General features: G+C 39.9%; 1 protein-coding gene across 2 annotated transcripts; it reads right to left on the bottom strand.

The window, feature by feature from the left end:
* Positions 1 to 215: 215 nt before the first annotated feature.
* dpysl4 (dihydropyrimidinase like 4) lies at positions 216 to 21,248 on the bottom strand. Of its 2 annotated transcripts, none has more exons than XM_038274119.1 (15): positions 20,961 to 21,248; positions 16,870 to 16,958; positions 16,600 to 16,784; positions 16,359 to 16,523; positions 14,530 to 14,591; positions 14,372 to 14,452; positions 14,207 to 14,275; positions 11,300 to 11,420; positions 10,732 to 10,888; positions 10,519 to 10,660; positions 6,409 to 6,493; positions 4,954 to 5,039; positions 4,702 to 4,881; positions 2,155 to 2,320; positions 216 to 2,050 (listed from the first exon to the last, which is right to left on the bottom strand). In XM_038274119.1, exons 1-15 carry the CDS (start codon positions 21,231 to 21,233, stop codon positions 1,959 to 1,961), a joined length of 1,953 nt encoding a protein of 650 aa, XP_038130047.1. In that variant the 5' UTR covers positions 21,234 to 21,248; the 3' UTR covers positions 216 to 1,958. The 2 variants fall into 2 exon arrangements, with proteins under 2 accessions (XP_038130047.1, XP_038130048.1); XM_038274120.1 differs by lacking the exon at positions 20,961 to 21,248 and adding an exon at positions 17,895 to 18,026.
* Positions 21,249 to 21,473: the final 225 nt, after the last annotated feature.

The following is a 21,473-nucleotide window of genomic DNA, read 5'->3' on the forward strand; positions in this document are numbered from 1 at the left end:
ACCCTGGGCCTGTGACAACTGGTTTTCCCCTCCTGTCGGTGAGCCCGCGCAGAGGACTTGAACAGGCTTCGATATTTGACTTTTTGGCAGTGAGGCTATGTTGCCTCAGCATACTTCCTGCCTTGATAGGGTTCCTATTGTCTTATTTCCCCATATATAATAGCAGGTCTGTCTGAAGCCACTCTGCAGTTTATCTAAAGAAGATGTTAATAATGGGCATATCCAGTGGTTTTTATTTCACATTTTAATCATGCAACTGTCATTACAAGTACAAATTACAACCTTCACAAGACCAATTACATCACAGATGTGGTTGCTATGGTAACCCTCCTCATGGACAGCCAGTAGCGTTGGTGATCACTGTCGGAAAGACGACCAGAAGCCACCCAGCAGTCTGCTAATCTTGTCCAGGTTAGTCCGAGTTCAGATTAACCTGGATTAGATTAATTTAAACCTGGCACCTGCTGATCAGGTGAACTGTGGACTTACTGTCCTATAGAAAAGCCTGTTTATTAAAACTTGAATTTTCAGTTTAAGGATCTTTCTGTAAACATGCCAACACCCTGACATGTTTCCCTAGCGACAGCCGGACTCCCAACATGAGAGCAGCGAAGCTAACACTTATCGGCAAGAAAGTACAAGGTGGACAAAGCCACTGTAAAGTCTCTGGTCCAGTTGGATCAGGAAGGTACTATATTTAACAAGCAAGGTGGAGCTAATGCTGGCCCCACCTAATAGACCAGGTGGCTCCGCCCACCTTAATGACCAGCCAATGGTTGCCCTGCTTTAGAGAACTCTGTTGACGACCTCAGTCTGAATAAAATTTGACCAGTTCTGACCAAACTGACTGGATCATAAGACCCCAGAGACGGATCAGGTTATGATAAAGCCGGGCCTACCAGAACCTAAGGTGAGCCACTGTCTTATCGCTCCAATTAGTTTACTTTGGAAGACGTGATCAGATTCTGTTATTGGTACCAGAAACAAATCTTATTCAAAATGAGGTCAACAACTGGACTACCTGTGAACATAAATATAACCCATAAAAGGGAACAATGAACCAAGTACAGCCGAGATACAAAAACAGTAAAATACAAAATTATGACAAAATCGTATAAAACACCACATTAAAAATGTGACATCACAGGCTACAGAGTCACATGATGTCAATGAATCTCTAAATGCAGGATAAGGCTGTGAACGCCGTCCCTCAGAGACAAGACCTTTCAAATTAAAAGCCCTCAAGTGGTTTATTACGGAGTTCCTGGTTTCAACAGGGTTATTATTCAATGGCTATGCTGTGTTAGTTAGCACCACCAGCAGTTAGAGAAGTGGAAAACCAACAGCTTCCTCTGATTAGCAGAACCAGTTTGTGAAGTGGTTTTATGGCACAAACAGCTGGAAACATGTAGATATAATAAATGACTATGGTTTTTAGTGATACAAGTCATTCTGCTATGAGAGATTCTTCTGGCTGCACTGACAGAAACCATGAGCTGCTGTTCACATGAGGAGCAGAAAGGTTTTAGTATACCCTTCCTGTGGGAATGGTGTTGGAAGGGGGCTATGGATTAAATGTTTGTCAGGCTTTAGAAACAAGATTATCCCTAATCTAGGCAACACTCCAAGTTTGGTTTAAGGATGCTTCGTAAGTCATGATGGTGGAGCCAAACTGGGCTAAAGGGGGTTGTTAAAAGACTAGGAACTACTGTAGGGTATAAAGACAGACTGCTACATTCAATACAAGAGTTCTCAGGTTGGTTATGTTGCAATAAGAGTTTGATATGGATTAAGGAGATGCGGTATGAGTGTTTCAGATGAAGAATCAAACTACAGAGCTACAGATCAGGCTTACACGGGCCAGACGGTTCCAGGGTGGAAACACCTCCAAGGTTCACTAAATGAAGCTGTATCACCTAAACAGGTGTTCCTCCAAACTTGGAAAAACATACAAATGGTTAAGATAATGATGTAATGTTGGAACGTCCACCAGGCGGCGCCACAATCCTCTGAGCAGAGCGACGTGGTATGTGATCGTCAACCTGAGCCCCTGAAAGATGAAGGGTTAATCAGATTAATTTTATCATCACGTGGCAGTGTTTACCCACAATGCAACACACCTCGCCAAGAACAAGCTCCAAACTACAGACGTACCTGCCAGAGTGAATCCCGACTGGTGAAGATTCCGGGGGCCAGTTGGTATTTTTGCACCTGTAGGCCCCCTAGTGGTTGGAGTTGGTGGAACTGATTTGATCATACTGCTGACGTCATGGACTGGCCCGTCATAGTTGCCACGGGGAACGCCGCGAGCCTCTGCCATCTGCAACACAAGAGGATCCATTTACTGATCTGTGAGTTAACTTACGAACAGAGCTGGGAGTTAACCCAGGTGAAACTAAAACATTACCACTTGAGGAGTTTTGGGTGGAATATATAGAAAGGCGAAAATTATTTCTTTTTTTGTCTTAAATGCAAAATGTTTATATATTTTCTTACAATCTTGGTATAATCACTGCTCTAAGTGGGTCACCCTGTCAGCTAAAGGCATGTTTTAAAGTCTCTAATCTAGTTAACGATTCATTGATTACTATATTAGTTGATGATTATTTCAATAATTGAGTAATCACACTTAATCCCACAAATAATTGTTTCAGCCGTAATCCTCACCCTATAGTGATCACAGTTTTTCTCTTTCAGTCAGCCTCATTTTTAAAATCCGACTTCCTCTACTTGCTCAATCTTCCCATCAGTATTTACATTTAATATGATTGAAGAAGTTTTCCAAATGTATCAATTACATTTCTAACCATTTGGATTCATAAATTACTTCCATGGTAAATCTTAGAATCTGATCAGCCGATGATTAACCAGCTGTCTAAAATAACTCAAAGGTATATCACATACGAGAGGCAGGTAAATAAAAAGCAGAAACGCAACAAAGCAGCCGAAAGAGGTAGAGGAGCAAGGCTGGGCTGGAGGAGTTTGAAAACAAAACAGAGGAAGAGGGAGAAGAAATTAGATGGCAGCCATACTTGTAGAAAGGCATCCCCAAAGTCGGTCCTCGAGGCCTGCTGTCTTGCATGTTTAAGAAGTTTCCTTGCTCCAGCACAGCTGATTTTAATTGAACGCTGATTAACGGGCTTTTGCTCAACTGCAATCATCATAATCAGCTGTGCTAAAGCAGGGAAACCTCTAAAACCTGCAGGACAGCGGCCCTCAAGGCCCGACTTTGGGGATGTCTGTTGTAGACCATGTTTTCAATCACAGTACTCCAGTTGAAAAGGCTGGTTTACGAGATATACTCAGTTTACTTTATAATCTTACAGAATATTCTATTTTGCATTATTATACGTGTGCACAAGGGTGACAGAGGGCCCTTCTCACACCTGAACAGGAGGATGCTATTTTCGCCACAGCAGGAGAAACCATTGCCAGAAGGCTAAGGGAGATAAAGTGGATCATTACAGGGGACAACAAAATAAACATGTAGCAGTAACTGTAACTCGGCAGTAACTGTATTTTCTACAGCAGAGATTGTTCTGTTCACATTTCTACTTTAGTTCTTTCTAAATCACAATAACCACAACATGACCGATCCAACTGTCCATCTGAACAAATCGACTTGTCATTCTGATGCTGCCAATGTCTTCATTTAAATAGATATTTAATCTTTAAATTTGTTTTTTTGCAGGTTATACAAGGTTCATGGGTTTAATGATTTAAATCGGATTGCCTGCTTAACTTAACTTGCAACTTATTACTGGTTAACTGTTTAACCAACTGTGGTTTGCACAGCAGGGTTCCTACTGCATGAGGCAAGTTCAAGTAAGACTTTTTAAGACTTTTTAATGCCACTTGAAATAAAAAAGTGAAGACCACTTTTTTAATAAAAATTACCCAAATTTTGAAAAACTTTCCATATAGGAAGAAAGTTAAAAACACACAAATAACAGATATATTTTAACAACTGCTGAACTGAATTCAGCAACTTTGTTTTGATTCCTACTTGCGGAGATTTGGTGCTACCGGTGCTGTTGTTGATATCGGAAATGGCAGTGGAGGCATGCAGAGACAAGGGTGGAACAGAACTGAGAAATACCTGCTGCTTCTTGGTATCTTGATTTTAACGCTTTGAGTTTCAGGCCTCGCATGTGTGACTCCACTGCTTTGATTTCCATTTTGCTGAACTTGAATGACTTGTTTGAAAAAATACACCATGCCTCATATACATTCCCTGGTACTGGTTTTAGCCATGTAGAAATCTCTTGGCTTTATAGGCATTTTCCATTAATTTTACACTTGCCCATGCTGTCCAGATAAAAGGTTAGTGGCATATCACCAAAAGGGTTTGTTCCGTCCGCTATCGGGACGGAACTAATAATTGTTACAAGAAGTCGTTTGGTAAATGTAAAAAAAAAAAAAAATTTCATATGGATAAAAAAAAAAAAAATCTTATCTATGATGTGGTAACATTTTTAAGACTTATGAAAGACTGATTTAAGACATTTTACTAATTAAGGCCTTAGTTTTACATTGAAGAATCCTATGACTTTTAACTTCTTAAGGATCCATGGGAAACCTGCACTGTTACAAGCATAAAAATAGTCCTCATTTCGGTGGTTGGATTTGGTTACCATGGTTAAAGTTAACCTGGTTAACCTGCAGACACTAGTTATAATCACTAGTTAACCTGGTGGCTACCTTGCTGCGGGCTCTGATCCTCTTGTAGACGGTGTCAGGATAAGCCTTTCTTGGAATAAATCGTCCAGAACCTTCAGTCACGCTGAGCTGCCCATCCTCCATAACAATTCGACCACCACTGATCACCACCGTTGGAACGCCTCGGAATTCCAAACCCTCCAGGATGTTTACCTCAAGTGTCTGGACACAGAGATGTGTTGTAATTATTGATCAGTTACCAATGAATTATTGACCAACTGAACAAGTAGTTACCAGGTTGTGAGCCTTTGCAGAAACGGTCCTGGTCTCCTTTGGGTTCCATATGACAATGTCAGCATCGGATCCAACAGCAATACGTCCTGAAAACATGCAGAAACACACAGTTATTATAATACTGGTTATTCAAATCTGAACAATATCCTCTTGTAAAACATCCAGAAACACCACAGCTGCAGTAGAAGTAACTATTACTGTTTGGCATCAATCTTACAGCCAAACCTGGATTTTAGTATTTGCTTGTATCTATAATATTGTTGGCTTTTTTTCCCCAAGCTAAATGCAATGCAGCAATGTAAGGATACAGATATAATCAATATTTAATACTAAACAGGTTGTACTTCTGCTTTTAGTTCAAAATAGTTTGTATTGTCAGAAGCAGTTGGATAATTACCATAATATCATAAAACGGGACAGATGGACCCAGTATTCAAGGCGAGTCTGACAATGGGACATTTAAAAACGTTGAACAACAGAAAAATAATAAAACAGAACAGAAACATGGGCTGCTGAGGATAAGCGGACTCCAGCGGCTGCAGGTGGGGTGGAGTGCAACCCATCACTGGCACTCTGGTTTAACAGTTTAGTCCATCCTCTCTGAGGAAGGCAATTTCCAGCTGATGGACTGCCAAACAAGATGCGGCTCAGAGCCCTCAAAAGTTTCCACGATGCAGCAACCCCAGTGAGCAGGCTGGAGACCAATCCAGGTCAGAGAAACAGTTCCGAGATCCAGCCGTACGTAGCCCAACCAGGGGTTCTGTGCCGAACAGGAACAGACAGATCCAAGGTTCCAAGAACCCTTAGAGCGTTCAGGCAGAATCGGAGTTCTTGAGTCCAGCATCGTGCTCAGACAGACATGTGCAGAGGAAGACAGGCAGCCTCATTGGTAGAGAGGAACATAGACAAGACTTGGTACTAAGTGAATGCCAAACTTTAAACTGGTCTCCACCTTGGAGCCAGGCTTACTGGAATTAAAACGGACCTTCCCCGTGTTCCCAGCCAAAACCCTGAGGGCTCAGCGGGGAAGACACGACCAGGAGACAGGTGACAAACACCAAACCATCTCAATCCACTGGCCTCCAAGACTCAGGACATGAACAAGGAACCTAACTCTCATGTGATAAACATAAATAACTGACACAAAAACATAGTACGAATAAACAAAGAATAGACGAATAACGATCTGGCCCAGATAGCTGGGTTGAACAGTATATTTAGCAGAGGAAGCAGGTGAATAATTAGATCAGCTACCGGGGCTTCGATCGTGACACAGAAAATGTTTAAAATATTACCACTTGTTCTGCCAGAGATTCCTGGCTTTCAGAGATTTTCTGCCACAAACAGGGTCATATGGGTTTATAAACTGACCCTAGACCAGGGGCTTTAGCCAAGCTCATAGGAAATTGGAAAACTTTCACTGTCAAATGTAGTAATATAAACTGAAGGAAATACCTTTGCGTGGATACATGTTGAAGAGTTTAGCAGCGTTGGTGCTTGTGACAGCAACAAACTCATTCTCGTCCATCTTCCCTGTAGACTGCAGACAAAATTTAAACACAAGATGGAAATCAGAAAACCTGGAAGAAACGGGTTATGCTCCTGATTTGGTCCAGCCCATAATGATCCAAATCATGACTTTGGTGTCAACCAGTTTTGTCACCTTTGGCTCGTTTTACCAATACATAGAAAATTAATTTAGTTATCCTGCATTACCGCTACTTGCAGCAGTAAAATAAAATGATGTCTAAAGTAAAGATAACCAGTTGTTTATTTTTTAAATATGAAATAGATTTTTTTTTTATTCCGAGTTAAGAAACTCCAAACACTAAGCACTAACCCTGAGTGCTAACCCTCTGTTTCCTCGGAAGGGAACGAGGATTAAGTGCCATCCCAAACCACGTAGTGGGTAGGGCCAGTGGCCTTTCCAGCCCTCAAATAGCAAGTCTGCATCAGTTGCAGACTTGTTGGAACTTGGCAGCAGGTATAACAGCGGCCTGGTGGCGGAGGAAAGATGTTCCACCAGAAGTAAATTCCGGTGGTTTGCTGCATCTTTGTCAAACTGATAGAAAATCACATGATAGTTTATTAAAAAAAAAACATTATCAATTCCAAAATGGAAGGTCCTCTTTGAAATAGTTATATTTGACCGTATACATTTGTTTTAAGAAAGGGGCAAATTATGTAAAAGTTCAAAAAAATATCCACTGGACTTGGTTTCCAAGATTTGAAGACGTTTCGCCACCTCTCCAGGAAGCTTTCTCAATTCAAATGTCTGGATCCGCAGTGAGTTTGAGTCTTATATAGACAAGGCCTTGTATTGCTTGGAAATAATTGCAAATGTTAGCCAATGAGTGGGTCGTTTGGTTCCATTGTTAGCCTGTAATATCTGAAACCTGTCTATGATCCTGAAGGTCGGTCATTAAATGGTGGGGATTGCCGTTAAGGGGGTATTGTCTCCTGTAATACCTGAAACCTGTCTATGATTGTTAAGGGTCGGTCGTTAAGGAGGTATTGTTCACCGGCTGGAGCGGGTAGGTCTTCAAATCTTGGAAACCAAGTCCAGTGGATATTTTACGGAATGACTATGACCTGGATGACTAAGAATCTTCATCAGCAGAAAGAGGCAAATGTTTACCGTTATGTTCACCCGTGCCACAGAGCTACAGCCACACATATGGGGCATCACTGTGTTGCCATAGAAACAGTTGCTTTCCTTCTCTGTTGGAGGGAAGAAGCCATCCCATTCTCATTTATAACCCCCCACCTTCAATCGAGGAGCCTTCCACAGCTGCGAGTGACACTTCATTGGGAGTGACACTTGATAGTTAAGGGTTAGTGCTTAGAGGATGGTTTGGGATTCAGCCATAGGATATCTGCTGGGGACAATGCAGCCAGTGAGAGAATAACAAGTACTGGAAAATAAGCAACATCATTTATGGAAAGTGTGTCCCACCCTCCTCCAGGGAGCTCAATTAGTGTTTCTATCCATGCTTTGATTTCACAGCTTTGCATTATTTTTTTAATCTAGGCAGAAACAGTTCAGGTAAAAAAATAGTCTGTGACCCAGGTTATCAGAATACCCCGCCATACATTATGCGTTGTCTGTCCAGCATGACTATAACCACTAAAGCAATCCCTGATTTTGCAGCCTGAGCTATTCAAGCTTGAGGCATATAGTTTTAGGTTACATTTGAGCTGTTTGTTCAAGCAGCAGATGCATCCAGTCATTCCTTAGGAGCTAGCAACAGCCTTTGAGTTGAATGCATCTGTTGTTTCAAGGGACTACCAGGAGGGGTCGAACATATACACTTCTGGGTGTTTTTGGTTTGTTTTTTTGGTTGCATATTAAAGCAACACTGTGTAACCTTTGACCCAAGTATTAGCTTAATCTTAGATATATTAAAGGATTTTCCAGGTAGATATACATCTCTTAGTGGGTATTGTATGCTCCATGTGGGGTACAATCAAAATTCCCTTTAATTTTCAATGTGTCTGAGCATAATTACAAGCTTCCTGAGTACCAATTCCAGTGTTTTAGCCTTTCTACTAACATAAATAATATAAAAGCATGTCATGATTAATATCTATAAATAAAAGTCTTAATAAATGTCACTCGAATATACACAAATCTGACTTAAATTTGATCTTTTTTTCAGGTCTTTCCTTCTCACTTCTCTAATGGTCAAAATATGCATCTTCAATAGCTTTCCGGATGCTGTCTGTAAATGATTAATTAAACTAATTCTTCTTTCACAGTCAGCACTGGATGCTTGAAATGTAGTATAAATATCCACAACATGTGAGATCTCTTTTAGCTCCTCATATCTAAGTGCTGCAGCTGCCTTATTTGAGAATGTGCTGATTGACCTGTTTAAGTTTTTCTTCAAAGTGTACTTGAATTTAGCGAAAAGGAAAAAGTCACATGGAGCATCGCTCTGTGTGGTAAACAGGTGCCACTAAAGCTGTGTGCATGTTGGATAGCAGAGAGAGTGATAAATAATTAGTTATATCCATTTATGCACCTGTAGCACTGTGCTGAATAAGAACATTTGCTGAACTTTACGGACACTGACGTTTTATTAAACATATTCATCCAAATACAACTTTTAAATGTGTTACTTTTTATTATAAAATGGATTAGATTGTGATTTTTTAAAATGGATTGCGGAAAATTTTGTTTATTCAATAACGGCTCATCCAGCGTCCAACAGGCCGAGGTCATTTGTGACAGCAGCCATGAAGCCAGGATGCTATAAGATCCCAAAACGAAACAAAAATATGATCAATTTATTCCTTATTCATTTGTTTTTTTTAAATATATTTAATTAAATATGGCAAGAAAAAAAAACTGCGCTAAATGTCTCTATATTTTTAATAAAAATTGGGGGGCGACAAAACAATTGTTTCTTGCATTTTCATTGTTGGTTTTAAGTTGAAAAATGAATGATACACGGATTTTAAATGATACAGAAAGAAAGCCATTCATCTAATTGATTTACAGTTTATGTTGGATTTTATTTTAGGCGCTGCATAGATTTTTTTTTGTGTGCCAAGAATTTAAAGCTATAACCCTGTGTGTTTTGTGCACTGCTCAGGACAATTGGGTGACATAAAAAAAAAAAACACACATCTGTAAGTTGACAGGGTCGGATCTGTCAATGAATAAGTCATGCAACCCACAGTGCCTCTTTAGTGCGGTATAAGCTACCTTTAAACACAAAAGCTAACTAAGCTATAAGCTGCTGTTAAGCAACAAAACAGATGTTTTTGGTTTACCTGATCAGACATATTTCTGGTTCTTTGATGTGGGATTTAATCTTGAGTAATGAATATGGCCTTTTCTCAACAAATAACTCCACGAGTTCTTAATCTGCTGGTCCAAAGTGATCTGCTATCAGATTCCAAAACAAGGAGGGAGACTGTTTAACTATGTGACCTTGCTGGGTTGAACCTGGAAGTTACAGGCGTACAGTAGTATGCCTAGAGGTTACATTACATAGTGTTGCTTCTAGGGCTGCAAGTAAAGATTATTTTGCAAATTGATTAATTGGTCGATTATTTTTTTCTGATTAATACTCAGATAGGAAAAGATGTCTTAAAGAAGATTTTTTATGAATGGAGTTGAGGAGTTCTGGATATAGCATATTATCATATAAAAAAGCATTTTTTTCCCATAAATGCTAAATTCCTATATAGATTTTTAAAATTTCAGTATAATTACTGCTCCAAATGGGTCGCCCTGTCAGCTAAAGGCATATTTTAGAGTCTCTATACTTCAGTTAACGATTAATCGATTATGAAATTAGTTGATGATTATTTCAATAATCGAATTATCACGATTAATTGTTTCAGCCCTAATTGCTTCAGTTAAAAAAATAAATCTTACAATTTTATAAAAAAAAAATCAGAATAACTAGTAAATCAGCATCAAACTTTATCTTTTAACAACCGAGCCACCTGGATAACCAAACCAGATTGAGGTAACACAGCTGAGGAGCAAACGAAACAGCAATATCACTGGATTTTGCTGTTTCAGAGTAGCAGTAGGTGGGGGAATCTTACCACAGCTCTGTCCCAGACCACTGACAGCCTTTCCTCGATGCCGTTGGTTCCCTCTGGGATCAGCGTGAAGTCGTCTTTACCCACAGCCTTCTGAGCTGTGGAAAAGCTTGCCTGTGCGCTGGAAGTCACCTGGAGATCGCCGCTGAAAAAAAAAAACACCTTTAAGGTTTACTTTTTACTTATGGCAGGTGGAGGAGAGAGAGGAACACTCACCATGCTAACAGGGAGGTCAGGTACTGCGGCGTGGAAGGGTCTGGGTTCAGCGGAGGGCTCATGACAAAGGCAGCCGCAGTGGCCCAGTCTTTGGACCAGTAGTGTGAGCCATCAGTGGCCAGGCAGGCTGTAATTGGTTCCCCGTACACAACCACACCTGAGGACAGAGGGAGGAACAGGTGACAGCTGCTGGATTTCCTTTCTGAGGTAGAGCAGTTTTGGTTTGGGGAACTTGGGACTTGAATCCTGCTGATGGTCAGAAACTGACTGAATGTTGATGAAGCCAACTCTTAAAGGGGCATCAGTGACTTAACAAAAGATGCAGCACCAACTAGACCAACTGGACAGTGAGATCATGATATGGTTCTTCTACGCCCACCAAACCACAGCACGGTCAGGACCTACAGAAACTTATGTCATATGTGACGTTGAATGATAACCTTTTACAAGTCTAAACACATCAAAGGTCCTTTTCCTTCACACCTGAGCTTTGGCTGTAACTCCACACTGATGAGTCGATCTAAAAATAACCTGCAGGAAGTTGGTTAACTTATGCTTGAATGGTCACCTTTCTTCCTGGCTTTAGCGATGACATCAGCAGCGGACTTGCTCATGACCTTGGTAACATACAGCGGGCAGTTGGCCTGTTTGGCGATGGTGATAGCCCGGTAGACCGCCTCAGTCTCCACCTGCAGTCAGACACAAGTTACCAGGTGAGGTTACCTGTTCATGAACCACTCATCATGTAGATTATTCTTCACAGAAGAATCATCCTGAGCTATAAGCAGGCTTACAGAAACATTTATGAGAGCCATCAGGTTATTGTTATTACATCAGTCCAAAATAATCATAATCAACTTTAATGGCTACATCTGTGAGGCACAAGAAAGAACTTGACATCAGTTTTCTTTCCCCAACATCATACTAAACTAGACTTGCACCGGTCTATTGGCAATGTTCGGAAATAGGACGATTGTCACGTGATCCGTCATGATCTGCAACAGGCCGGTTATCGTGTTTTTCGGACTATAAGTCGCACTTTTTTTCATGGTTTAGCTGGCCATGCGACTTATACTCTGGTGCAACATATATAAAAAAAAATTCACCACGAGAGGGCGCTATGTAGCTTTGCACGCAGCAACATATGTTCTATTAATACCACTGAAAGAAAAAAACGTTACAACTTACACTAACAAAACAAATTAGCATTAAAACAAAGAAGACGGAATAGAAATATGCCACCCAAATGAAACAAATGAATACTGCTGCATTCAAGCTGAATATAATTAAATATGCAGTCGAATATGGCAATAGGGCAGCTGAACGACAGTTTGGATGCAGTTAAAAACCGGTTAGGGACTGGAGAAAAGTAGAGGAAAAGTTGAAGGTTATGAAAAAACAAAAAAAGATAACCGAGTGCTAAAGGCTAGATGGCCATGTCTAGAGGAAGAGATGTACAATTGGAACCTCGAACCCTGAGATCACTGGTTCTCAGATGCTTGTTCATGAAATAAAACAATGTGGTCTTTGAACAGTGGCCAGTTATCAGAACATGGATTCCATGGATAGAATAACCTTATAAAATGGGATGAGACTTTTAGTCCGATGCGACATATATTTGTTTTTTTCGTATTCATAACCAGAGGTGTCAGGTAAGTACAAATACTTCATTACTGTACTTAAGTACACTTTTTTGGTATCTATACTTTACTCCATTACTTATTTTTCTTCCTACTTCTGATTTCTACTGATTACATTTTCACAAAGTATCTGTACTTTCTATTTCTTACATTTTTAAAACAAACATCACTCATTACTCTTGGCTTCAGTTTAATGTTTATAAATATTTATTTCACGTCATGTGCGCCATTCAATATAGATCATTGGTGCCATCCACATCTAGTGAAAACTAGTGTAATTGGATGAGTCATATAACGCAAACACTCATTGGTCAGCTAAAGGAAATCATCAGAAGCAAGCAGGTGTTCTTCAAACTGCAAACATGAATTGTCTATGCCATGCTACAATGTCGGATTCAGAAAAAGATGTTGAAATGTCTGAAAGGACGGACACAGGCGAGAGCGTATTGGGAGACGGAGACCAACAAGACCTCCCTCATCCTTGGCCCTATCTCAAAGAATTTTTCGAAATAGTCGAAAAATTGAGCTTTCACTTCATATAGTAGCATCTGGCTGTTTTTTTAAAGGTTACTTTATACTTCTATACTTTAAATAGTTTTTGGAGCACATACTTTTTCACTTTTACTTGAGTAAAAAGGTCAAGTTGATACTTCAACTTTTACCAGAGTGTGTTTTAAACTGCAGTATACTTCTACTTAAGTAACAAATGTGTGTACCTTTGACACCACTGTTCATAATGCATTTTTTTAGCTGATGCGACTTAAACTCAGGAGCGACATATAGTCCAAACAATACGGTATTAAGAAGACCAATTTTAAGCACTGCTTGTTGTGTTGTTGTTGTTTTTTTTTTTTGTTTTTTTTTTTCTGAGCAGACACGCATCTTTCTCCTGCGTTTGGCTTATGTTTGTCATAGTCAAAGTGCCAAAAAGAGGGGGACAAATCACCCGGACAACAGACGGAAGAGTAGTGGTAGGGAATCGGTGTGTTAACAGAGACTAAGAGAGCAATGTAACCAGCGGCCAGCTGTGCCCCCCTCTGGAGCCAAGGAACCAGAGCGGTAGACCAGAGGAACCCGTGGGACAGAGAGTTCACCACAATAGGGGGACAAGGTGGCTCAAGAGGAGAGCAGAGAGGATCGAAGGAGCACAGCAGCAGTTTTAATAAGTCAGCCACAGAAATGGCACACTGAGCATGGGGCAGAGGTTACTGCTGAGCAGGAGTAGAACAGCAGTACTTTGGAGAAGCCAGCTAGGGAGAATGAGCAGCAAGAGGATACGGCTAGCTGGAGGTAGAAGAATGACAGCAGGGGATCAGAGGAGCCTGCAGACAGAGAAGGCGACTGCTGATCTGTGTCTATGCAGGAGGTACGATGATTAGACGGTTGGTCTAGTGCTTAAATACAACAGCTTTCTTAAAAGCCACCTACAAACCTTTTAAAAGCATTCCCGCATTATCGTTTGTCAACATTATATTTTCTCTATCTTCAATTTTCCTTAAAAAAGCATGTCTCCACTGCCTTCTGCACTAAAACAGTTGCCAATTAATGATACATTCTCATCTCCTATAATATTGATACCTGACAATAAAATGTAAATGTACATTAGAAAGCAGTTTAAGAACTTTTGGATTTGATGCTGTGATCGGTGATCGATAGATATTGATTTTTGTGAACAGTGATTGGCAGCACAGCTCCCAAAATCCTGCCCGGTGCATGTCTACAATCAACAGAAATACACCCAAAGCAGGTAAAAAGAAAGTTTAAAAAGGATTACATTACAAGATAAAATAGGAAACACAAAGTGAGACCTCAGGATAGGGTTTAGATACATGTACCTCATCAGGGTGGGATAAAACATGGCCTTCAGGTCCAGTAACACCCACACTGAGAAGTTTTTTCTGCTCCTGAAACACACACCAAGTTCAAATGGTTTGACAGAAGTACTCTTTGATTTTATGTTACTATTCAAATGATCACACTGAGAGCTCTGGGTGTTATACCTCATCGATGATGTCACCATTCTCAGCATGGACCTGAGCAATAGCTCCGAGATCCCGGAGGACCCCGAACGCCTCATAAAGCTGGAATCCAAAGACAGGTTTTAACAAACAGCAAGCCGACAAAACCAATAAACAGATAAATACAGGATGAGTTTCACCTGAGAGTCGGAGCTCTGGTACCGGTCTTTGTAGGCCATGAAGAAAAGGAACGAGTTCACACCTGAAATATAGTACTACATTCAGTATAACTCTCATCATAACCACTACTACAGTCAGAATTTCAATCAGTACTATAATCAATACTACATTCATTATAACTAAATTCTGCAGCCTAATAGTCAAGAATATAATCAGTACTATAGTCAGTACTACATTCAATATTAAAATGAAACACTACTACAGTCTGAACAAAATTCAGTACTAAAGTAAGTACTATAATGAGTACTACACTCAATATAATCAAAGCTACAATCAACACTACAGACAGTAATACAGTCAGTAAAAGAAGAACAACTTTTTTTTTAACTACTTTTCTTACTACTGATACTGGAAGTATAACAGTATGTACTGCACTATTCAATGTAATCAATAATACAATTAGTACTATAGTCAATACTAAAGTCAGCACTGCATTGAAACAATACTACTGGAAGTACACAAGCATGTGCTACAGTTATTATAACCAGTACTACAATCAGTACTATGGTCAATACACATTTACCATTCAGATATTAGAATTTATGACTTAATTTAATAGATTAATGTAATTGTTTGATGTATATTTAGTGGTTATGGCTGTAATTGGGTACGAAGTAAAACACATTTAATCATTCTCTTTCTTCCTATAGTCAACAAGAATTAACAATCTTCCAGATTCCAGTTTATCTTCTGATTCAATACCACTCCAAATGTTTAAGTGAGCAAATAAATATGTTTATGTACATATGACAATATACACAGTCACATGTGCCTAAACACATTTATTTAATAAAATTAGTACTCATAATAATAAATAATAATCGAACTTTATTGATCTCACATTGGAGAAATGTACCTCTGCATCTAACCCATCCTATTGGGGAGCAGTGGGCTGCCATTGTGCGGCGCCCGGAGAGCAGTGTGTGGTTAAGGGTTTTGCTCAGTGACCCGGAGTGGCGGTCTGTGGGGATCGAACCTGTTGCTTCTTAGGGCACAAGCACACTGCTCTAACCAACGAGGCCAACACTCCCCACATAGCCCCCAAGAGTGTTCCACAAGAGTGTTCCACAAAAAATTATAAACAGCCATCTAGAGTGACTTGTTAACCGCCCCTCTTCCATCCAATAGCATTTTAGGAAAACCAGTTTGTCTTGTTTTATCAGTCTCGTTCCTAGTCATCGATTTTATGCTACAAGGGTGATGATTGATTATTTACCTCCTCTTCACGATCAATTTAGTATGTTTGACTTGAGTGACAATATTCTGCAACTCCAATCAACTCAATAGGTGTCTACAAACAGCTGCTGGTGCCATTGTTTTTTGATCTGATCAACAATCATTAACAATGTCTCTTAGATGCCAAAATCAATTAGTAGACTTTGAAGCTTTTCTGAAAGTGTTTGTTTGTGGTGATGCAAATTGCTCATTTTCTTCACATCATTCTCTAAATAGGCTGCTATCTTTCTTCTATTCAAATGAACATTGCATTTCTACCTAAATATGTTTTGTAACATGTTATTAATTGCAGCATTTTTCCCTTGCTGATATGTTTTCTCTTCAGCTTTAAAGCTTATTATTTTATTCCCTTTTTATTAATACATTTCTTTCTGCTATGTCTAATATCTTCTTAATATCTGTTTTAGCCACTGTCATGGATAGAATTTTTCTATTCTATTCTATATTGTCCCCACCCACTGACATCTCTTGCGACCCCAGTAGGGATAAGAGTGTTGAAAATGGATGGATTGATTCTATATTCTATACTACCTATTTAATCTTTGATAATCACCTTTATCCTTGACAAGTGTCTCCAGCTCCTCATACAGGCCTTCATGCCATCGTGCAACGTCCAGGTGGAAGGAGAAGTCGCAGCACGCCCTCTGCTCTGCCACCTCCTTCCACTGATCAAATGCTGACATTAAGCCAGCGCCCGGTTCCACCAGCACATGGTCGACTGCAGACAAAGACATTAATGAGGCCAACAATTCAAAATAATTAGTAGTATTCATAGATTGTTGGTGTTCTCTGACTGATGGTGGTGGTTCCTCCAGCCAGGGCAGCTCTGGTTCCCTGGTAGACGTCATCACATGGGTTCAGGCCTTTCTGCGGAGTATGCAGGTTAGTGTTTGCGTCGATTCCTCCAGGGATTACCAGCTGACCGTATGCATCCAGTGTCTTCACACCAGGTGGGACAATCAGGTTCTCGCCAATCTGTCTGTCAGCAAACAGGAAATTACATCATTTTAGAGGTGATCACGATTACACCTAGTGGTCGGCTGATGGAGGGAGTGAATACTTACCTGATGGTACCATCCTCGATGTAGACATCGGCATAGAAAGACTGGTCATCATTGACAATCTTTCCTCCTTTGATGATGAGACGGTCGCCCTGGAAACAAAGAGAGAAAGGCTGATGGGTAAATTAAGAATAGGAGGTGGTTCCACCAAATTTGGACCTACTTTAAGTTGTCAGTAACAGGACAACTCATGAACAGTGCAACAGTTGACCCCATTCAACTAAAAAAGGACAACAACGAATCCTGAAGACAGGTTTAGGTCTGGAGTTCTGCTTTCCTCTAAAACAAGCTCATAGTTTCCAGCATATTGGGGTGACGCAAGGAACTGGTTACTGGTCATATTTCTTTAATATTGTATCCAAAGACTGGGTCAGATGTCCAGGATTCAATCCAGGACCAAACAATGTAATCTGGAGTTCTCCTCAGATCAAGAGAACCTGGGGACTCTGCAGCATCTTGGCCACTAAGCTTCATGTGACTTTATTTCCAAGCTCAGATGCCTCATCAGATGAGAACCTGATTTCCATGGTGTCTATGGGAAAACCCACCTGGAATGTGCTCCCCTTTCTATCATGCAGGGAATCACAAAGAGGCTTTGTTTTAGTTCTTTAACATGTCAGATGCTGATTTTACCTTTCCAGGCAGGTTATAAGAAGCTAAAAAAATAAAGACAAACATGACATTTCTGCAACCAGACAGTTGTAAGAAAAAGCAGCTTTCAGTGCAGGATGGTACAACATCCCACTCCCCCTGAACGCAGCGCGCTGCAGACAGCAGAGACCTCTCACAATGCTTTCAGAACCGAACTGAGCAAAGCAGAGACAGAGTGAGCTAATGGGCTCAGCAGCTGTAGACGCCCTCATTAAACGGTTCGGTTAGGTTTGACTCGGTGCGGTTCTCCTGCTTTGCAGCCTGGCTGTCTCCTCCCTGCAGCTCCCTGCCAGACAGGCGGAGCTTCAGCATCACCGGCCCGGCCGGCCGGAGCTCCCGCTAAGACCGGTGCTCAGGTCGGTTCTATTAGAACCTACCGCGGGTCTCTTCTTGGCCTGAAAGGACATCCTGAGGGATCTGGATCGGTCCTGATCAGCTGATCAATTGCTGCACTCACGCAAACACACAGCTATTGTTGTTCTAGCCGCTTATGACGGAACACGCTTCCGCTGAGGTACTTCAAAGTAAAGGCATCATATTTTTGTACTGTTGAAAAAAAAAAAAAAAAAAAAAAATATATATATATATATATATATATATATATATATATATATATATATATATATATATATATATATTTAAAAAGCATTTATTTGAAATATGGTAACGATTTGCTTCCATAGAAAAGACGTTGTGGTTGACATAGCAATACCTAGTGACTGCAACATCAGGAGAAAGGAACATGGGAAACTAGAGAAATACCAGGGGCTCAGGGAAGAGCTGGAAGGTCAAGGCATCAGTGGTGCCCGTGGTCACTGGGGCCCTCAGGATGGTGACCCCCAAACTGGAGGAGTGGTTACAACAATTTCCTGAAAATACATCTCGGTCCAGAAAAGTGCCGTTCTAGGAACAGCAAAAATACTGTGCAGAACCCTTAAGCTGCCAGGACCCAAAACTTGGAGGAAAAAGGGGGAAAGGTATATATATATATATATATATATATATATATATATATATATATATATATATATATATATATATATATATATATATATATATATATATATATATATATATATATATATATATATATATTTACAACTGAGGCCAATTAGGAGTTGCTAGTTAACCCAAAATGTCATGTTTTTGGAAAGTGGGAGGAAGAGAATCCAAACATGCACGGAGAGAACAGGTGCTAAGATGCTTTGACAGTGATGTGGACACGCTATATGTGCGCTTTCTTTTTTATCTGTGCACGCTGCTCTACTCTGCTGTCAGGTCCTATTTACTAGTTACAATACCACTTTTTATTGACTTTTCTCATGTTCTACTGCTCTATTGTTTTAGCCTGCCCATTTTGTCAAAAGTGTATATTCTGACCAAAATGGGCAGACTAAATCAATAGAACAGTATTGCGATAAGTAGAGAGCAAATGATGTATAATTAACTTATTAAATATTAAATAAATAAGTGGTACCCAGTAAAGAGAAGCTGAATAAAGTTAGAATTATTGGGTTATTACACAGGGGTTGATCCTAACACTTTGAATCAGAGTCAGCTGTTTATTAGGGTGATAGCTTTTGAGCTAGAATCTGTTCCTGAACCTGTTGGTGCTCAAGAGAGACAGTGGAACGGGTTGTTACCTTGGTGAGATGGGTTTATAAAAATGTTTCCAGGCTGTGGAATGGTATAAATTCTTAATGAAGGACAGCTTGGCAAAGATTAGATCTTCATTCTTGACTTTGTCATTTTTAGTTGTAGTTTTAACCAGACTGTGAGGGATGAGCAGAAGGTAGTCAGCAAGATAGTTGTGTGGTACTGGATAATTGTAATGCTTTGCTTTACAGTTTCCATGATGAAAAGAGTGTTGTAAATTTGGATAAGTGACTTTCTATACCCTTCTGCTGGTCTCTGGTTTAATTTCAGAAAAAGCTTTACATGGAATCAAAAATCAGAAGAGTGAATTTGAGTAAAATTTTCAACTAAGCATCAAGCACTGGAGAGTGTGGCTGGCCAAATTACAGAGGAAATACAAGTCATCTAATACAGCACAGACTTGCTTTAATCACTTTATTAGCAGTGAGGACATTTTTAAATGTTCAAAAAAGGTGATTCAGCTTAAAAAATGTAAAGAAACATCAATGTAAAATATGGAAAATAGATCAAAAGAGCCTAATTATTATTTCTAAATGTACAAATCTCTTTTAAATACGTGCATTTAACAGAATCATCTTCAAAACATGGTATATTTATAATCATTTTAATTTTGAGATGACAAATAAAGACCACACGTGCATATAACACTGATATAAACAACCAGTAGTCATTTTAAGAGAAAAGCAACCCTGTTTACTTATCCTGAACTTTGATTTTGTCCACTTGGAATGAATCTATTCTAATATTAGCTGCCTTCACTTCTTATCTTTTTAAACAGGCATAGTCTGTTGTGTCTTTGTAATGCACTCCAGTGCTTGACAAAGCCATGGCTCAAGTAAAAAATAAATTAATAATGAATAAAAACCTCGCTAATGCAGCTTGTAAAGTTGATTCTATGTAATGCTATCTGCTGCTATCCTAACAACATGGAGAATTTCTGGGTCATTTCCATTTCCGTCCTTTTGGGAACTACCTATTTCAGCTTGCTGACTTCACTTCCCAAATGCCTCCTGTTTCCATGGTAACAGATGTTGGGAACTTGATGAGCTCCTGAGTGGGCTGATGTTAAGACATAAAATAGGAAATCACATTCCAGCTGCCTGATGGGATTTCATCCTTTGACTTTTTTAATCTCTACCGTTGTGATTTTTAAGGTGACCAATCTGCCCTGAAACTCAAGGTTTTTATGATGTTCACAACTAAGACGACGATAGAAACATCTACTCCTTATGATGGGACATTTATCCAGTTCTACTGAAGGGCTTGATAATCTGATAAAGGGGAGAATATTCTAAAATAACACATTGTTTAGGCTGTTTTAACTTACATTTCCTCTTTGGTTGGAGTTCATCTACAGCAGGCCAATGGTCCAAAGCAAAACAGCGGTTTTACCAACCTCTTAAGTGGTCTAGTCAAAGTCCGGATTTAGGATACTCTAGGATGACCTTCAGTAGGCATTTTTGACAACCCTGTCATATTTGATATTAAACTTGTTGAATAATGGGAGACAATTATATATGTGAAAGAAAAGTAAAACCAACAAAGATCTCTCAGAGGGTAAATAATTTTTCATAATGCAGCATGACTAAAAGCTTTCTGCACACAGAGCTAAAGTAGGACAAATCATTAACTAGGTTCCAAAGATCCAATAGTCTAAATTATAAATCTTTATAAATCAGCTGGATTTGGCAATAAACTCCTAGTACTGTCTATGTGGGGATCTGTTGGTGGAGTGTATTTTTTCTATTTTCTATAAATAAAAACAGGTAAAAACAAGAAATATGAACCTCTTTCTTGCCGTAGGTGTGTCCAGATTGAAAGACTACAGTCTGCCCTCCTCCTGCTGCAGCTCCTCGTTGGCCTTCCGTTTGGGTCCGAGCACCTCCACGTCGCTGCATTTGAGGACTGAACGACTCAAAGTTCAGAGTTTTGTTCTCAAAAGCTCCTTCCACGCTACAGAACATCCCTCCGAACTTCATTCGAGGACGCGGAGAGTCGGAACCGAGCCGAGAAAGGATTGAAGAGCAGTCATCTTCCTGACAAAACCTCTTCTCAGACATGCTGGAATAAGTGAGTTACTCAGAAGAGAGCAGGAGGAGTAGAGGAGGATGAGGAGCTAAGGCTTATGACACTGGCATAAACTGAGAGGGGGAAGAAGAGAGGGAGCCTTGACCCAAAAGGAATCCAGAGAAGAAAAGAACAATGGAATATAAGGAGAGGGAAACACTAATTAAAGCCTGGGAGAAAACACATTTCTGGTTCTGTTTGAAGAACCAGCTGAAGTTCTGAGTTTCTAATTG

Source organism: Cyprinodon tularosa, unplaced genomic scaffold, assembly GCF_016077235.1.
Source record: "Cyprinodon tularosa strain WSP-4 unplaced genomic scaffold, ASM1607723v1 ctg90, whole genome shotgun sequence".
Classification (NCBI taxonomy): domain Eukaryota; kingdom Metazoa; phylum Chordata; class Actinopteri; order Cyprinodontiformes; family Cyprinodontidae; genus Cyprinodon; species Cyprinodon tularosa.

What these genes read in the sequence shown, in the direction of transcription:
- dpysl4 (XM_038274119.1), bottom strand. Translation starts at nt 21,233, where the DNA reads ATGTCTGAGAAGAGGTTTTGTCAGGAAGATGACTGCTCTTCAATCCTT. An exon ending in CTGACCTCCCTGTTAGCATG is followed by an intron (nt 10,661 to 10,731) that starts GTGAGTGTTCCT and finishes TTTTTTTTTCAG; the next exon opens with CGGCGATCTCCAGGTGACTT. An exon ending in TGGTCTGGGACAGAGCTGTG is followed by an intron (nt 6,494 to 10,518) that starts GTAAGATTCCCC and finishes TTTTGTCTGCAG; the next exon opens with TCTACAGGGAAGATGGACGA.